This window comes from Sorex fumeus, unplaced genomic scaffold (assembly GCF_029834395.1).
Source record: "Sorex fumeus unplaced genomic scaffold, SorFum_2.1 ptg000030l, whole genome shotgun sequence".
NCBI classification, from domain to species: Eukaryota; Metazoa; Chordata; class Mammalia; order Eulipotyphla; family Soricidae; genus Sorex; species Sorex fumeus.
The window spans coordinates 10,462,055-10,479,087 of record NW_026606087.1 but is presented as its reverse complement, the minus strand read 5'-3'; the positions used below and the strand labels follow the sequence as shown (position 1 = coordinate 10,479,087).

General features: G+C 39.1%; 1 protein-coding gene across 1 annotated transcript; it reads right to left on the bottom strand.

Annotated features, from left to right (window-relative positions):
* Window positions 1–619: 619 nt before the first annotated feature.
* LOC130025395 (olfactory receptor 10Z1-like) lies at window positions 620–1,597 on the bottom strand. Its single transcript, XM_056116348.1, has one exon. The coding sequence runs from the start codon at window positions 1,595–1,597 to the stop codon at window positions 620–622; it is 978 nt and encodes a 325-aa protein (XP_055972323.1).
* Window positions 1,598–17,033: the final 15,436 nt, after the last annotated feature.

Here is a 17,033-nt window from a genome sequence, read left to right as displayed (position 1 = left end):
ATCAAGGGGGAATGCCCTGCCACAGAGGCAGGGTGGGATGGGGGGGCGGGGCTGGGTGGGAGGGATACTGGGATCAGTGGTGGTGGAGAATGGGCACTGGTGGAGGGATGGGAATTGTATCATTGATAAATGAAACTCAAGGACAAAAATTTGCAAACTACAACTGTACCTCATGGTGTTTTACTAATAAAAATCTAAAAAATAAACAAATAAATAAAGTAGCTGCTTGGTTTTGCAAAGTTAGTTTTGTGGAATTTTTCTTCTAAAATTTTGGACTTTCTATGTAATTAAGAATCCATTGCTAGCATGTTGTCAATGGATGAGGACTTTCCATGGTTTATCATGTTCTTATTCTGACCTTTTGCTTCTATTAAAGTTTCTCATCATTGGAGAGGTGTCTACTCTTCTCCAGGCTGACATGACATTGGCCCCAATCAAGTCTTATCAGACTATGTTTGCATCTCCATAGGTGGTCCGGCTTGCTTCTTTCGGATTGTCACAAAGTACCTTCTTTTGACATCTTTCAAAAGACGTGACACATCTTCGTTTTCAAAAATCATTGCTGTGCAGGGGGTGCACTACCTGTCTGAATCAAATGTTCTATAAATTATTTACATGTTTAGGTTCTTTTATCTACTATCTGAAGAATGAACCTGTTTGCTTTTCCTAGTACCTTCCTCAGGGCTGTCTGCATTTCTTTGTTCCTTAGACTGTAAACAATGGGATTGAGCAGAGGAGTGACTACTGTGTAAGTTACCGCCATCAACATGTCTTCTCTGAATGAGTCACTGTTTTTAGGTTTCAAGTACACAAACCCAGCAAACCCATAGTGTATGGAGACTACAGTGAGGTGGGAGGAACAAGTTGAGAAGGCCTTATACCTCCCCGTAGCAGAGGGCATCTTCATGATTACAGATCCAATGAAGATGTAGGAGATCATGATTAAAATAAAGCTGCCCACCAACACGAAGGCAGAGAGCATAAAAATAGCCATTTCATCATAGGGAGTAAAATCACAAGCAAGGGATATCACAGGTGAGATGTCACAGAAGAAGTGCTGGATGATGTTGGAATCGCAGAAAGATGAGTTGAACACAATGTTGACGATGCTCAGAGAAACCAGGACCCCCGTCACCCAAGAGGCCATCAGGAGCTGAGCACAGATCTTAGGGGTCATCCGGATGGCATAGTGCAGTGGGCTACGAATAGCAGTGTACCGGTCATAGGACATGGCAGCCATGATGAAGCAATTATTACCTGCCAAGGCAAAGAAGAAAAACATCTGCGTGGCACACTCAGGAAAAGAAATGGTCTTATTGACTGATAGTAAGTCCACCAACATGCGAGGGATGACAACCATAGTGATACATGTCTCTGAGAAGGACAGGCCACAGAGGAAGAAGTACATGGGAGTGTGAAGGTTGTGACTGAGCTTGATGGCCACCATGATTGATGCATTTGCAGATACTATTGTCATATGGGAGAAGAATACTAAGATAAAGAGAAGGACTTGCAGGTCTGGGAAACTGGAAAATCCCCACAGAAGAAATATGCTAACTGTGGTGTGATTGCTCAAGCTCTTGGTGTGGGACAGCATCCTCTTAAAAGTCCAGAGGTTCTTGAGGTTAAGCCTCTGAGGTTTTTGTTATAATATCCTCATGTACTGGAATCATTTGACTTTAAAATCACTTGCATCTGGGCAATTTTGTAATAACTCTTCACAGAAGAGACAGAGATGCTTAGTGTACCTGACTGAAGTCAAGCACTGGAATTAGAATGATGAGAGTGATTCTAGTATTGATTCTTTCTGAGAAATTTGATATGTTGTGTCCAAATCTTCCTGGATTTTCACAGAACAATTCTGCTTCTTTTTTTAAGTTTTCAGTGGGAATCTGCATGTCACAAAGGAAATAATATAATTTTTTTATTATTATCTATTTGATTTAGCATATTTTTCAAGTTCCTTTTGTGATAAAAGGGTTCCCAACACTCTAGAGTTACAACAAACTACTGATAAAATTTATGACATAATTTAAGCATCTAGATTAATTTGAGACTATTATAGCATAACATTTTAAGGGAAATCAGAAAATTTTTTTAAAAGAATTTCCTCTAGAAATTTAAGATAGCATTACCATAAGTTCCATCAAATAAACAACAGGCATTTCAAAGAAAATACATATATTAACAAATATATATTCACCTTTATGCTTATTATAGCATAATTTACAATACTCAGAGTACGTAAGAAGAGTGTCAATGAATGGATATAGAACATGTGATATACATATGTATAGGAAATGTGTTTATTTGTTTTAGGGCCACATCTGGACCTTCTTCTGCCTCTACACTGAGGGCTCACTCATAGTGGTACTCAGGGCACCATATGCTGAGCTGGGGATTGAACCCAGGTAAGCTGCTTTCAAGGCAAGAGTCTTACTCCTGTACACGCTCCATACATAAAACAAAAAAAATTTCTATTTGAAACATTCATAAATTTTGAGAGCATGAACTCAAAATAACTGAAAAATGGAAGTACAAATATGACACTTTCCAACATACATGAACTCTAAACAAAGAAATGAGTTCACCCAGACCAAGCGATGGTAAATGGGTGAAAGAGGTCAAAATATGCAAGCTTCCCATTATATAAAAAATAAATTCATGTGGAACAAAGGGGCTGAGAGATAGCACAATGCGTAGGGCTTTGCTTTGCAGATTGCTGTTCCAGGTTCAATCCCCAACACTCCAGGTGGTCTCTCAAGTCCACCAGGACTGGGAGGGTAGAGCCAGGAGTAATCCCTGAACACCAGTGGGTATCCCTCTCCTGCCACTCTCTAAAGAAGTCAAGGAATATAACCTATAGCTATGTGACCACAATTACAGTGCAATATACATAAGTATCTAAGAGAGTATCTATTAATAATTTTGTCATTTGGACTGGAGCAACAGTACAAAGGGAGTTTGCCTTGCATGTGGCTCACCTTTGTTTAATTCCCAGCACCCCTTATGATCCTCTGAGCTTGCCAGTAGTGATCCCGAACACAGAGCCAGGACTAAACTTGAACACTGCTAGGTGTAGTCCCAAGACAAAAAAAAAAGTGTTATATGGAAACATATAACATTTTATAGGTGAATAATAGTTATTAGACCTATAGTGGTGATCTTTTGCAATATATACCAATATAAAATCATTATAATATACAAATATTTTAAATATATGTCAGTCATACTTTACTAGAATTGATGAGTTTTCAGGACAATAAAGATATTATGTAAATGTGCTAAAGATGATCTCTGATTATTGGTTCTATATTTTTACTTCTTCACATCAGACTGACACCATAGCTTGAAAGATTCTTTGGGTCAAACTCAAATTTTTAATCCTTCTAATTGCTATAAGTATAGCCATGATCATATTTTAAGCCCAAGATTCAATTATTGGCCATTGGCTTTCGAAGATCCAACTGGATCCAGCAACTGCTACCTAAAGACAAATTTGGGAGAGAGAGAGAGAGAGAAAGAGAGAGAGAGAGAGAGAGAGAGAGAGAGAGAGAGAGAGAGAGAGAGAGAAGAGAAAGGGAGAGAGAGAGTGCCTGCCACAGAGGCAGGAGGGTAGGTGGGAGGAAAATGGGGACTTGGTGGTGGGAAATGTACATTGGTGAAGTGATGGGTGTTGGAACATTATATGACTGAAACCCAATCACGAACAACTTTGCAACTGTATCTCACTGTGATTCAGACTCCAAATTACTACTGCCTTTTGGAGTAGTAAAGAGTTTCCAACCCAGGTAGTCAGTACTGACCCCCTGACTCAAGACTTTGCTATCTGTGGTGGAACACCATCTAGGCCTATAAGTCTCTTATCTCATTCCTCTTTTCCTTGGGATTCCCTTGACTTCCTTTGCCCTGGTGATCCACTCATCTGTGTCTGGAAGTATTTTTTCTGTGAAGCGTACATTTGCATGCTCCAGTCAAGCATTCTCATAAGAAAGCTTAGCATTTCCTTTAGCTGAAATATAAAACAAAAATTTTTAACTCTTCTTTCAGTGAATTCAATACTGTTTTCATGAGTATAGTGCACTAGCATGAAACAGTTGCAAAGATGCTAATCATGACTATGACTAGACCACATAAAGCAATGTAATATGCTATTTTCTTTCTCTCCATGACAATAACTAGAACTTGAGGTATACAGTGCTATTAGTTCTTAGTAAATAGCAATAAAAATAAGGTCTAAAGAAGAACTTAAAGTTACAAAATTTCATTAAAATAAAATTTAGGGGCTGGAGCAATAGCACAGCGGTAGGGCATTTGCCTTGCATGTGGCTGACCAGGGTTCAATTTCCAGCATCCCATTTGGTCCCTCGAGCACTGCCAGGAATAATTAATTCCTGGGTGCATGAGCCAGGAGTAACCCCTGTGCATCGCTGGGTGTGACCTAAAAAGCAAAAAAAAAAAAACAATAAAATTTAGTTTTTACGTGCCTAATATAAAGTATTAGCTTGATTTCAATATGACCTTAAAGGCAATTTATTTTATTTTTATTTATATTTAGTTTTTGACTTTTGTGTCATACCCAGTAAATCTCAGATCTTATGTCTCGCTATGTAGTCAATGATGGGCTTGGGGGACCATATGGGATGCTGGAGATGAAACCTGAACTGACTGTATGCAATACAAGTGTACTCCTTGCTGCACTATCAATCCTACCTTGCTACTTCAAAATTTTATAATATAATATTTTAGACATTATATTCCAATCAACTTTGAGCTTTTAGGAGACTCTCCAGCAGTGCTTAGGGCTAACTCCTGGCTCTACACTCAAGAATCACTCCTGACAGGCTAGGGGGACCATATGTGGTGCTGGGGATGGAACCTTGTGCAAGAGAAGTGCCCCACTCATTATTAAATCCCTCTGATCCCTCTCCAAAACATTTTCTAGTAGATTTTTTTATAAGTATTTTGCTTTGAAGTACAGAACAGAATCTAATCAAACGACATTCCTCAGCTCAATTTGGCAAGCCACAGTTCTATTTTGATTGTTTATTAAACATCACACTCATCATATTAGGAGGTGTGGGAAGAAAAGTAACATTGAAAATATGACATAGAATTTTTATTTTCCACTGCAATCACTTCTTATGGTTCAAGAAAAGAATAAGAGTAAGGAATCAGTGATGCTAAATGAAGTGTATAAGAGAAATAGATTAAAAACACTCTAGAAATGGTCCTATAGATTGATAAATATTAAAAACAAAAAGAAAATTAACTTACTGTTTGATGATGAATGCCGATCTTCTATTTTATTTTAATTGTGGATAAAGAATACAATAGGAATAAACGTGCAGGAACCTGCACTAATTCTGTGTCACAAGTTGAATTCTATTTAACATTCAACATTCGGAAATCAATCAACATAATCCATCATATCAACAAAAGAAAAGATAAAAATCATATGATCATATCAATAGATGCAGAAAAAGCATTTGACAAGATCCAGCACCCATTCATGATGAAAACCCTTGCCAAAATGGGGATAGAGGGGACTTTCCTCAATATAGTTAAAGCCATCTACCACAAACCTACAGCAAACATCATCCTCAATGGGGAAAAACTGAGAGCCTTCCCCCTAAGGTCAGGGACGAGACAAGGATGCCCACTCTCTCCACTGCTGTTCAATATAGTACTGGAAGTACTTGCAATAGCGATTAGGCAAGAAAAAGATATTAAGGGCATCCAGATAGGGAAAGAAGAAATTAAGCTCTCACTATTCGCAGATGACATGATACTATACTTAGAGAACCCTAAAACCTCTACCAAGAAACTCCTAGAAACAATAGGCTTGTATAGTAAAGTGGCAGGCTATAAAATCAATACCCAAAAATCCATGGCTTTCCTATATGCAAATAATGAAAGAGAAGAAAGTGACATGAAGAAAACAATTCCATTCACAATTGTGCCCCAGAAAATCAAGTACCTAGGAATCGCCTTAACTAAGGAAGTAAAGGATCTGTACAAAGAAAACTACAAAACGCTACTTCGGGAAATAAAAGAGGACACGAGGAAATGGAAAAATATCCCCTGTTCATGGATGGGGAGAATCAACATTGTCAAAATGGCAATACTTCCCAAGGCACTGTACAAATTCAATGCAATCCCTATAAGGATACCCACGACATTCTTCAAAGAAATGGAGCAAACACTCCTGAAATTTATATGGAACAATAAGCCCCCACGAATAGCTAAAGCAATTCTTGGGAAAAAGAAAATGGGAGGAATCAACCTACCTAACTTCAAGCTCTACTACAAAGCAGTAATAATCAAAACAGCATGGTACTGGAACAAAAGCAGAGCTGCAGACCAATGGAATAGAGTTGAATATACTGACATCTCCTCCCAAACATATAATCATCTAATCTTCGATAAGGGGGCAAGAAAAGTGAAATGGAGCAGGGAAAGCCTCTTTAATAAATTGTGCTGGCAAAACTGGACGGCTACATGCAAAAAAGTGGGCTCAGATCTCTGCCTAACGCCATGCACAAAAGTAAGATCGAAATGGATTTATGACCTCAACATCAGACCGGAATCCATAATGTTTATTGAAGACAAAGTTGGCAAAACTCTCCACGATATTGAAGTTAGTGGTATCTTCAAAGACGTCACGCCACTGGCCGAGCAAGTGAAAACAGAGTTAGACAAATGGGACTATCTTAAACTAAGAAGCTTCTGCACCTCAAAAGAAACAGTGACCAAAATACAAAGACAGCCTACAGAATGGGAAAGAATATTCACCAAATACACATCCGACAAGGGGTTGATTTCAAGGATATACAAGGTACTGGTTAAACTACACAAGAAGAAATCACCCAACCCCATCAAAAAATGGGGCGAGGAAATGAACAGAAACTTTCGCAAAGAAGAAATCCGAATGGCAAAAAGGCACATGAGAAAATGCTCTACATCACTAATCATCAGAGAGATGCAGATCAAAACAACAATGAGATATCATTTCACACCACAGAGACTGGCCCACATCCACAAGAACAAAAGCAACAGGTGCTGGCGCGGATGTGGCGAGAAAGGGACCCTCCTTCACTGCTGGTGGGAATGCAGGCTGGTCCAACCCTTTTGGAAAACAGTATGGACGATTCTCAAAAAATTAGAATTCGATCTCCCATTTGACCCAGCTATAGCACTCCTGGGAATATATCCCAGAGAGGCAAAAATGTATAGTCGAAGTGACATCTGCAATTGTTTGTTCATTGCAGCACTCTTTACAATAGCCAAAATCTGGAAAAAACCTGAGTGCCCGAGAACAGATGACTGGTTAAAGAAGCTTTGGTACATTTACACAATGGAGTACTATGTAGCTGTTAGAAAAGATGAAGTTATGAAATTTACATACAAGTGGTACTACATGGAAAGTATCATGTTAAGCGAAATGAGTCAGAAAGAGCGGGATAGACACAGAAAGATTGCATTCATCTGGGGAACATAAAGCAACAAAACGGGAGACTAACACCCAGGAAGGGCTCAGATTAGTACCAGGAATTTTGCTCCATGACTTGAAGGCCAGCCACATGTGCTAGGTGAGAAGGAAGCTCAGATAGAGAAGAGAGCACCAAATAAAGGGTGTTGTGAAGACCCTCCCAGGGTGGGAGAGACATGCTAAAAGTGGTCTATAGACCAAACATGACTGCCACTCAATGCCTCTCTGGCAAAACACAGTACCCAAAAGAAGAGAGAGAGAACAGGTAGGAATGCCCTGCCACAGCGGCAGGGTGGGACGGGGGGGGAGGATGGGGGGTCGGAGGGATGATAGGACCCGTGGTGGGGGAGGATGGGCACTGGTGGAGGGATGGGTACTTGATCATTGTATAACTGAAACCCAAGCACAAAAATTTGTAAAAAAAAAAAAAAAAAGAAAATTAACTTACTGTTTGATGATGAATGCCTATCTTCTATTTTATTTTAATTGTGGATAAAGAATACAATAGGAATAAACGTGCAGGAACCTGCACTAATTCTGTGTCACAAGTTGAATTCTATTCTGTGGCATGTAATTCTCATTAATCTATGTGATAGAATTGGTTTGTTTTTTACAAATGATGAAATCAAGGTTTCAAATGGTAAAGTAATGACTAGTAAAGAAATAAAGGTTTTGAACATATATTGACTAAATGCATATAATGTCACTGTCCTCCCATTGTTCACTGATTTGCTCGAGCGGGCCAAGTAATGTTTCCATTGTGACACTTGTTACTGTGTTTGGCATATCGAGTATGTCTCAGGTAGCTTTCCAGGCTTTGCCCTGTGGGTGAGATACTCTCAGTAACCTGCTGGGCTCTTCGAGAGGGACGGGGTATCAAACTCTGGTCGGCCATGTGCTTTCTGTTTGTAAATCTGTAACTATCTAATGGTGATTCATTAAAAAAATAAAGATAATAATAATTTAAAAAACTGGTGAGTTCAGGGTCTGGGGAACTAGTATAGGGGTAAGGTGTTTGCCTTGCATGTGGTGGACCTGGGTTCAATCTCTGGCACCACATATGTCCCTTAAGTCTCATCAGCAGTGATCCCTGAGTGAAGAGACAGTAGTAAAATCTGAGAAAAGCCATATCTTAAAAACAACCAAATAATTAAACAAAATTCAAAAACCTGGTGAACTCATTGTGAGAATGAGCAGTTTCCTGAACTTCTTAAGGGCTAAATAGGACAAAGTCTTGGGGTCTTGTTCATGGTCAGGTTTTGATATTCATTCAGGTAGCTGGGAAATCAGAATTATGTCACTTCTGATATTGTGACTGCTCCATGAAGGGGTTTAATCAACCTGAATATAGGATATGTGACACTATTTAATCTCTTGTCCCACTTTAATGTTTCAGATGAAGTCTCTGGGTTTTCAACAGGCTTAAGGTCATTAATAATTTCGTTCACTTTTTTTATTAATTCATGTACTTAAAGTTATGTTCATTTATTTCTATATTTCAAGGACTGTCAAAGATCTTTGGGAATTAAGGTAATAAGAAGCTAAACATATGTGCCGTAATGGAATTTATCTTATATTATAGGAAAGACAAACAAGGCAGTGAATCAAACAATTAAATGGAGTTGGTTCCTTGGAGAATAGACTAGCAGAACAGAGTAAGAGAGAATGACACGCTAGGGGAGGGAATGGCAATGTAGGTCTCACTAGGAAGATACATCTAAAACAATACAACTAAGACAGGAGAGATAGTACAGAGGTAAGGTGATTGCCTCGCATGTACCTTCAAACCCTAGGGATCAAACCCTAGTTCCCTGAGCTTCACCAGGAGTAATTACTGAGTGCAGAGCCAGAAATAACCCTTGAGAATTGCTGGAAATGACCTCCAAAAAAAAGCAAAGCAAGAATGCAAATGGTGAGGTAACTCACCATTCATTTTTTGAATATGGGGTTACAGAGTTTAGTTGCTGGAGAAAAGTATGTTTGTGCAAATTTAGTGTTTTTTATTCCTGCAAATAATTATTTTGGGGCTTCTTGCCAACAAATGGCAGGATTGCTGTTTCAGTCTTTAAATCCTATGATGAGAAAATTAAGCACATGGTAGAATTTTAGATGTCTCGGTTTTATGCTATAGCTTACAGATAATCAGAAATTGTCTCACGAGGAACTGTGAGAACCAGAGAATCTCAAATATAATATAAAATATTTTTTTGCTCTGAGACAACTGGACAAGTCAGAATAAAATGTCAACAACTTAGGTTGTAAATTTACTGTGTTTTGGAATGAGAAAGGCATTATTTAAAGCCCAGAGATGGTCCATTTCATAATTCTGATTGGGGCAGAAGAACATAACCAAGTCTTATACAGATTTTTAGTATGGAGAACTAAAGAATTTCAGTCCTGAGCATGAATGTAAGTTGGCTAACTAGATAAGGTGACTCAGAGTGAAGTGTCTAAGTAAGAAAATCCGGGTAGGGCGTTCGCCTTACAAGCGGCCAACATGGCCGACCCGAGTTCGATTCCTCCACCCCTCTCGGAGAGCCCGGCAAGCTACCGAGAGTATTCGATATGCCAGACACAGTAACAACAAAGTCTCCAATGGAGACGTTACTGGGCCCGCTCGAGCAAATCGACGATCAACGGGAGGGCCTTTACCTTTACCTTTACCTTCTTAAATCTTGAATCCCATAATTAATTTTTGAATTTTACTATTCCTCAGCACCCCTCCCCCCCAGGCCGTGGCATTGAGAGCGTCAAATCCTAACCACTGGGGCTGGAGCAATAGCACAGTGGTAGGGCGTTTGCCTTGCACGCAGCCAACATGGCCGACCCGAGTTCGATTCCTCCGCCCCTCTCGGAGAGCCCGGCAAGCTACCGAGAGTATCTCACCCGCATGGCAGAGCCTGGCAAGCTCCCCGTGACGTATTCGATATGCCAAACACAGTAACAACAAAGTCTCCAATGGAGACGTTACTGGGCCTGCTCGAGCAAATCGATGATCAACGGGAGGGCCTTTACCTTTACCTTTACCTTTACCTTAGTATTCCTCATTCTTCTTCCTAAGTCTAGTGAATGTAAGTTTTGGAGTGTAGCTATTTCAATGACAGGTAAACAAAGCAAAACCAAACCTCAAACAGAAAGCCAACCATAAATTTCCGGTTTTTTAGTCTTTCTGGTTCCAATTAGAATTTATTTTATTTGGACATATACTATAATAATGGGCTGGAGTGATAGCACAGGGCGGTAGGGCATTTGCCTTGCACACAGCCAACCCGGCCGACCCAGGTTCAATTCCTCAGCCTCTCTCAGAGATCCTGACAAGCTACTGAGAGTATCTCGCCCTCTCAGCAAAACCTGGCAAGCTACCCATGACATATTCGATATGCCAAACACAGTAACAAGTGTCACAATGGAGATGTTACTGGGCCCACTCAAGCAAATCAATGGACATCAGGAGGACAGTGACAGTGACAGAGACTCTAATAATGGGCTGGAGCAATAGCACAGTGGGTAAGGCGTTTGCCTTGCGCAACGGCCAGACTGGGTTCGATTCCTCCGCCCCTCTGGAGAGCCTGGCAAGCTACCAAGAGTATCCTGCTTGCCTGGCAGAAGCTGGAAAGCTTCTTGTGGCATATTCAATATGCCAAAAAACAGTAACCAGTCTCACAGTGGAGATATTACTGGTGCCTGCTAGAGCAAATTGAACAATGGGAGGACAGTGCTACTGTGCTACTATGATAATAGTTGATTTTATCTATATACAACATTATTTCCATTCTTTTCAGTAACTTTGTCAGGTACTAGAGATTAAGATAACTATAAGATTTTCAGCTCTTCAGTTTGTACTTCTTGAGTCATAGCCTCTACTTACCTGGTATTTACCTTTTGTTTTATTTTGGGGCCACATCCAGCAGAGATCAGGTCTTACTCCTTTTTGGGGGCTCAGAGGTCACTCCTGTCTGAACTTGGAGGACCACCACCTGGGGTACCAGGGATCAAACTCAATTTGGTCACTTGCAAGGCAAAAGCTCTATCACTACATTTCTGTTCTGGCTTCACCTGGTCTTTACCTTGAGCTTGTCATTTTTTGTTTCAGGTCTTTTCAGGTCTTTAAATTCTCCTTCTCAGATAGCACAGCGGGTAGGGCGTTCGCCTTACAAGCGGCCAACATGGCCGACCCGAGTTCGATTCCTCCGCCCCTCTCGGAGAGCCCGGCAAGCTACCGAGAGTATTCGATATGCCAGACACAGTAACAGCAAAGTCTCCAATGGAGACGTTACTGGGCCCGCTCGAGCAAATCGACGATCAACGGGAGGGCCTTTACCTTTACCTTGTTTTAATTTTATTTATTTATTTATTTATTTATTTATTATTTCATCTCTATCAGGATCAGGGAGCTGGCATTCTTTTTCTTTGAGTCCCGGGCACTACACCAAGCAGTGCCCAGGGTTCAGGGTACCAAATGTGGTGCTAGAGATAGAACCCAAGTTGGCTGTTTTCAAGGACAATGACTTCTCCATGGTACAATCTCTCTGGCCCCAACAACATTATTAATCTAGTTTAGCGGTACCCTTTTAAAATTTTTTTCCAAAAAGTATTAATACATATATGAATACTTGATTATTAGGGATCTAGAACAATATTCATTTTAGAGAAAAAATAAAACTGATTTTCTACAGAAGGGAAATTTTTTTCTAATCTTGAAAGAAAAACTTTCGATTTCATAATTCAAGTATGACTATCTTTAATTCTATGATTTTTTGTATCTTACCAGTAAAGATTACATCTTAAAATAATTTTTCTCTTGAATGGTTTGATGAGTCCTGGTCTTTGAAATTAAAATCTCCCACAACATACAATGTAGTATTCTCCATCCCTAATGATGAACTCAGTACCATGAAAATTTTAATGAGTCATCTGGCCACAGGAGACCATTATCTGGAGACACCTGTATGAGATACTCAGAGTCGTGTACTCTGTGGATCTATGGCCACAAATTTTTGATATGTTGATATACCGTAGAGACTTTATAGTAATATTTGCACCCAATTAGTTATCTGAACAACAACAGAGTCACTAAAATATAATTTGTTAAAAAATAAAAATGCACGCTAGGATATAGGTATTCCCTCGGGGCTGCTTTATCTCCTTCAGAAATAATTTGTTTTACTTTTGAAAATTTCCCGTCTCTCTCAGGTTTCTTCTGGCTTATACTGTGAATGAGAGGAATGGTATATTACAGTGTGGAAAATACCTTTGCCTTTGCCAAATTAGTTTTTATTTAAGGTTTTCCCAAATTGCCCCTCAATATCTACAGCTAGGATGTTGCCGTAGGGTTGAGCTTGGAACTCTTGATGGTCTTCAACCTCCCTCCCTCCCTCCTTCCCTTCCTCCCTCCCTCCCTCCCTCCCTCCCTCCCTCTCTTCCTCCCTCCCTCCCTTCCTTCCTTCCTTCCTTCCTTCCTTCCTTCCTTCCTTCCTTCCTTTCTTTCCCTGGCTCAAAATCACTATTACTATTTGATAATACAGCTTACTTTTGGGACAAATTTAAAATATATTATATTCAAGAGAAAGAAATGAAGGCAAACAAGAACAGGGAAGTGCCTAGATTACACGAAGAATCACTATAAGCAGATTTCCAGAGAAAGACAAGAAACCTTTCACTTTTTATATCCTTTTAAAAAATAGGCATGGGTGAGTGAACACATTTCATTGAGTAAAAACAGGTTGGTAAAACAGGATGTTGTGATGATTATCCTCTGGTTTCTACTCATCTAGGTTATGCAAGTTATTGGACACATGCTAAGCCCACTCTAGTGACACTCAATACATGTAACTTTTTTCCTTAGAGGCAAATTCCTAAACTTTCCTTATCTATTCCCTGTAGTTCTTATCATTTCATCATTTTTAGCCTGAGACTTCAAGTATGACAGTGGACCAGGGGTAAAGAAATCATCAACGATACAGAAGACAATGGGCCCCCTCTGAAAGGGATATGTCCAGGGGGTCTTACATTTTTTTATACTAACATAACATTTAAAACTTTATTTATGCTGTACCATTTCTTCTTATTGCTGAGCAGGTCTATCACTTTCGCATACCACTTCCTTTTATTGTCTGTTTGTTATTTTGAGGCCACATCTGGTGGTGCTCAAGGCTTACACCTGGCTCTGTGCTCAGGAATCACTCCCTGTGAGGTTTATGAATGCTACAGATCAAACCTGGGTTAGCCACCTGCAAGGCAAGCATCTTACTCATTGTGCTGTCTCTCTTGGCCCAAAATATGCCATTTTCTATTCCATTCACATTTAAGTGGACTTTTGTGAAAATATTTGCGGATTCCAACATATCATTTAAGTTTCATTTATGATGTATTCTTAAATGAATATTAAATGAATTTAATATTTAAAATGAAGTACAATTTAATATTTAAATGCAGTATTAAAAATCTTTGCCTGATCTAAAGTTATGAAGCTTTTTCACATATTAATTTCTAGATGTTATACTTTTGTTATTTGTACTTTGATACATTTTGTGATAATTATGATTGATAGTATAGGTACAGATTGCTTATTTCCCACAAATATGAAGTTTTTTAGTAATGTATGATAAAAATTGTTTTCATAGAATTACTGTTTTTTAATATACCACAAATGGATGCAATCATTCTATATCTGTCCCTTTCCTTCTGACTCATTTCACTCAGCATGGACATGGACTCTCTACGTCCATCCATTAACAGGCACATTTCATGACTTCATTTTTTTCTGATAGCTGTATCATAATAGAAATAATGCCAATAGTTATTATTATTTTTGCTTTTTGAGTCACACCCTGTGATGCTCAGGGGTTATTACTGGCTCTGCACCAAGAATTACTCCTGGCGGTGCTTGGGGGACCATATGGGATGCCGGGGATTGAAACTAGGGTCGGCCTCATGAAAGGTAAACACCCTATCTGCTGTACTATCGCTCCTGCCCCTCGAATTATTCTCAAGGTCAGTACAAAATTTACTGAGTAATATAAATATGAATATATCTAAGATATATAGGTTAATTTTGGTATCTTTGTTCTTTTGATCTATGCGTATCACCTCCTAAGCATTGTATTTTCTTTATCACCTCAACTTTGATGTAAATCTTGAAATTTGATAGAAAAATCCTCTTATTTTGTGCACGGCAGAGCCTGGCAAGCTACCCGTGACGTATTCGATATGCCAAACACGGTAACAACAAGTCTCATGATGGAGACGTTACTGGGCCCGCTTGAGCAAATCGATGAACAACAGGAGGACCACGGCCGTGACCGTGACCACTCTTCTGATATGTCTGCATAGCCACATAGAGTCAGCTGTCTGCTTGTACAAAAGTCACCCAAAAATTTTGGTCTGCATTGCGTTGAATCTATGCATAAATAAATGTGTATTTTCTAATGACCTATCTTTCAGTTTACTGATCCTATAATCTTTTGTGTCCAATCTACAATTATCTGCCTAGTTCCAGATTTATTTTATTTTTTTATTTCTAAAGATAACTTTACTATTTTCTTCTCCCTTTTCTTTTGTATTTACTTTGCTCATACAATTCTAATTTTATTCTTTTATATTTTTCACTGTTTTGGGGACTTTCGGATTAAATTAGGCCCCCTTCTTTCCCTTCTGTTGTGTGATTTCAATGTCACACTTGGTTTCAGTGCTCATCTACATTTCATGGCAGTGTGCAAGGTTCTGACATCACGGATCCCACTCCACAGCTGGGATAGTGCCAGGGCTGGAACTCTAGACCTAGCACATGCAAAGCAGGTGCTCCACATCTGAGCACCCAGATCTCATTCCTGTAATTTATTGACATATTTATAACATTTATTTTAAAATATCAGTTATAATTAATTAATAATACTTACTAGCATCTTATAATTGCAAAATTGTACAGATTCTGGAGTATATTATCTTCTTCCATAATGTTCTTAAATTTTCTTATAACCAGAAAACAGAGCACATCTTTTTGAGGACATGAATGCATAGTGTTCAGAAAAGTCATTCACATAGAGAAATAACTGAGGTCTCTGGGTACATTGAAACTCAGACTTGTTTCCTACTAGAATGGTAGTAATAGTTTCAGTACAGATTGAGTACTGGAACTTCTTCGCGAAGGCGTGCTTCTGGTTTGATCTTATCTGAGATGTAGCAATTATTCTTCAGGAAAAGTCTTAAGACAAAATTTTCGGGGCTGATGGTTTCTTCTACCTTAAATGTCTTACCTACCAAACCATTCCATGAAACAGATCCCTGCTAAGATTTCAACCTGCCACAGTTTACTTTGTGTTTGATATTTTGATGTCTTGCCAGCACAGTTGAAGTTTGGTAATAAAATTCCTCAATGATAAGTCACCCATAAAATTTATTACTTATTTATCTATGATTTTTTTTTCCTAAAAAGGACCTTGGTCCCAGAAGTCTAGAATAAAGCCCCCATCCACTGTTGTTTTGTTTACTTAGCTTTTGTTCCTTGTAACATCATTCGGAAAATGCATTTATTTGTAAATCTCAAGGAAGGAATCAAGAATAAAAAGTCATTTAAAGTGAGACATAGAGGACAATTGACTTAACTAGTCATTGTGAAGTAAAAATATAGTTGCAGAAACTTTTGTAAATGGGTTAAAGTGATGTGGGAGGCTGAGCTAATATCCTTAAAGTACACTGCAAGCATTCACAAATATCTATTGTTAAATATTAACTCACAGAACAGGAACAATGTACTTAGTACTGACACTATTTCTATCACTAGGTTATACATGTAGAATATAAAGCTGAATATATCATACCTTTTTTCTGCCATAAAATTTGCAGTAATCAGATGCATTTTTTAAATTCTAATGATTTCCATACAAACAGTATCACTTAATCACTTAATCACTTAATCCCCGTTATTCATCGATTTATTCGAGCGGGTGCCAGTAACGTCTCCATTCATCCCGGTTGCGTGCTAGCGTAGCCCAATGGTATCTGTTCGTTTTAGGAACATGTAGAGCCTCAAACCGATCATTTAGGGTCTTGACGAAGAAGTCTGACCATCTTATAGGTGGGCGTCCACGTGATCTTTTGATGTCTCGTGGAATCCAATCAGTAATGGCTCTAGTCCAGCGGTTGTCTGTAAACCTCATTACATGTCCAGCCCATCTGATTTTTGATGTCTTGGCAAATGAGACAGCGTCTCTGATTCTTGAGCGTTGACGAAGATCAGAACTCCGGATTCTATCTCTCATTTGAGTGAATCGTGATATTCCAAGCATAGTTCTTTCGATTCCTCTTTGAGAGACCCGAATAGTGTTCTCATCCTGTTTTCGTAGGGTCCAGGTCTCTGAGGCATATGTTAATGCAGGAAGAATAGTGGAATCAAAGAGATGTGCTCGTAGTTGGAGGTTCTTTGTCCTTTTAGTTATTTCTTCAATGCTCTTGAAGGCATTCCAAGCCGCTCTCTTCCTCCTGCGCAGTTCGGGTGCCAGGTCATTCATCATGTTGATTTCTCGACCTAAGTATATATAAC

Excerpts from the sequence above, each read along its gene's own strand:
- LOC130025395 (XM_056116348.1), bottom strand. The coding sequence starts at position 1,597 with ATGCTGTCCCACACCAAGAGCTTGAGCAATCACACCACAGTTAGCATA.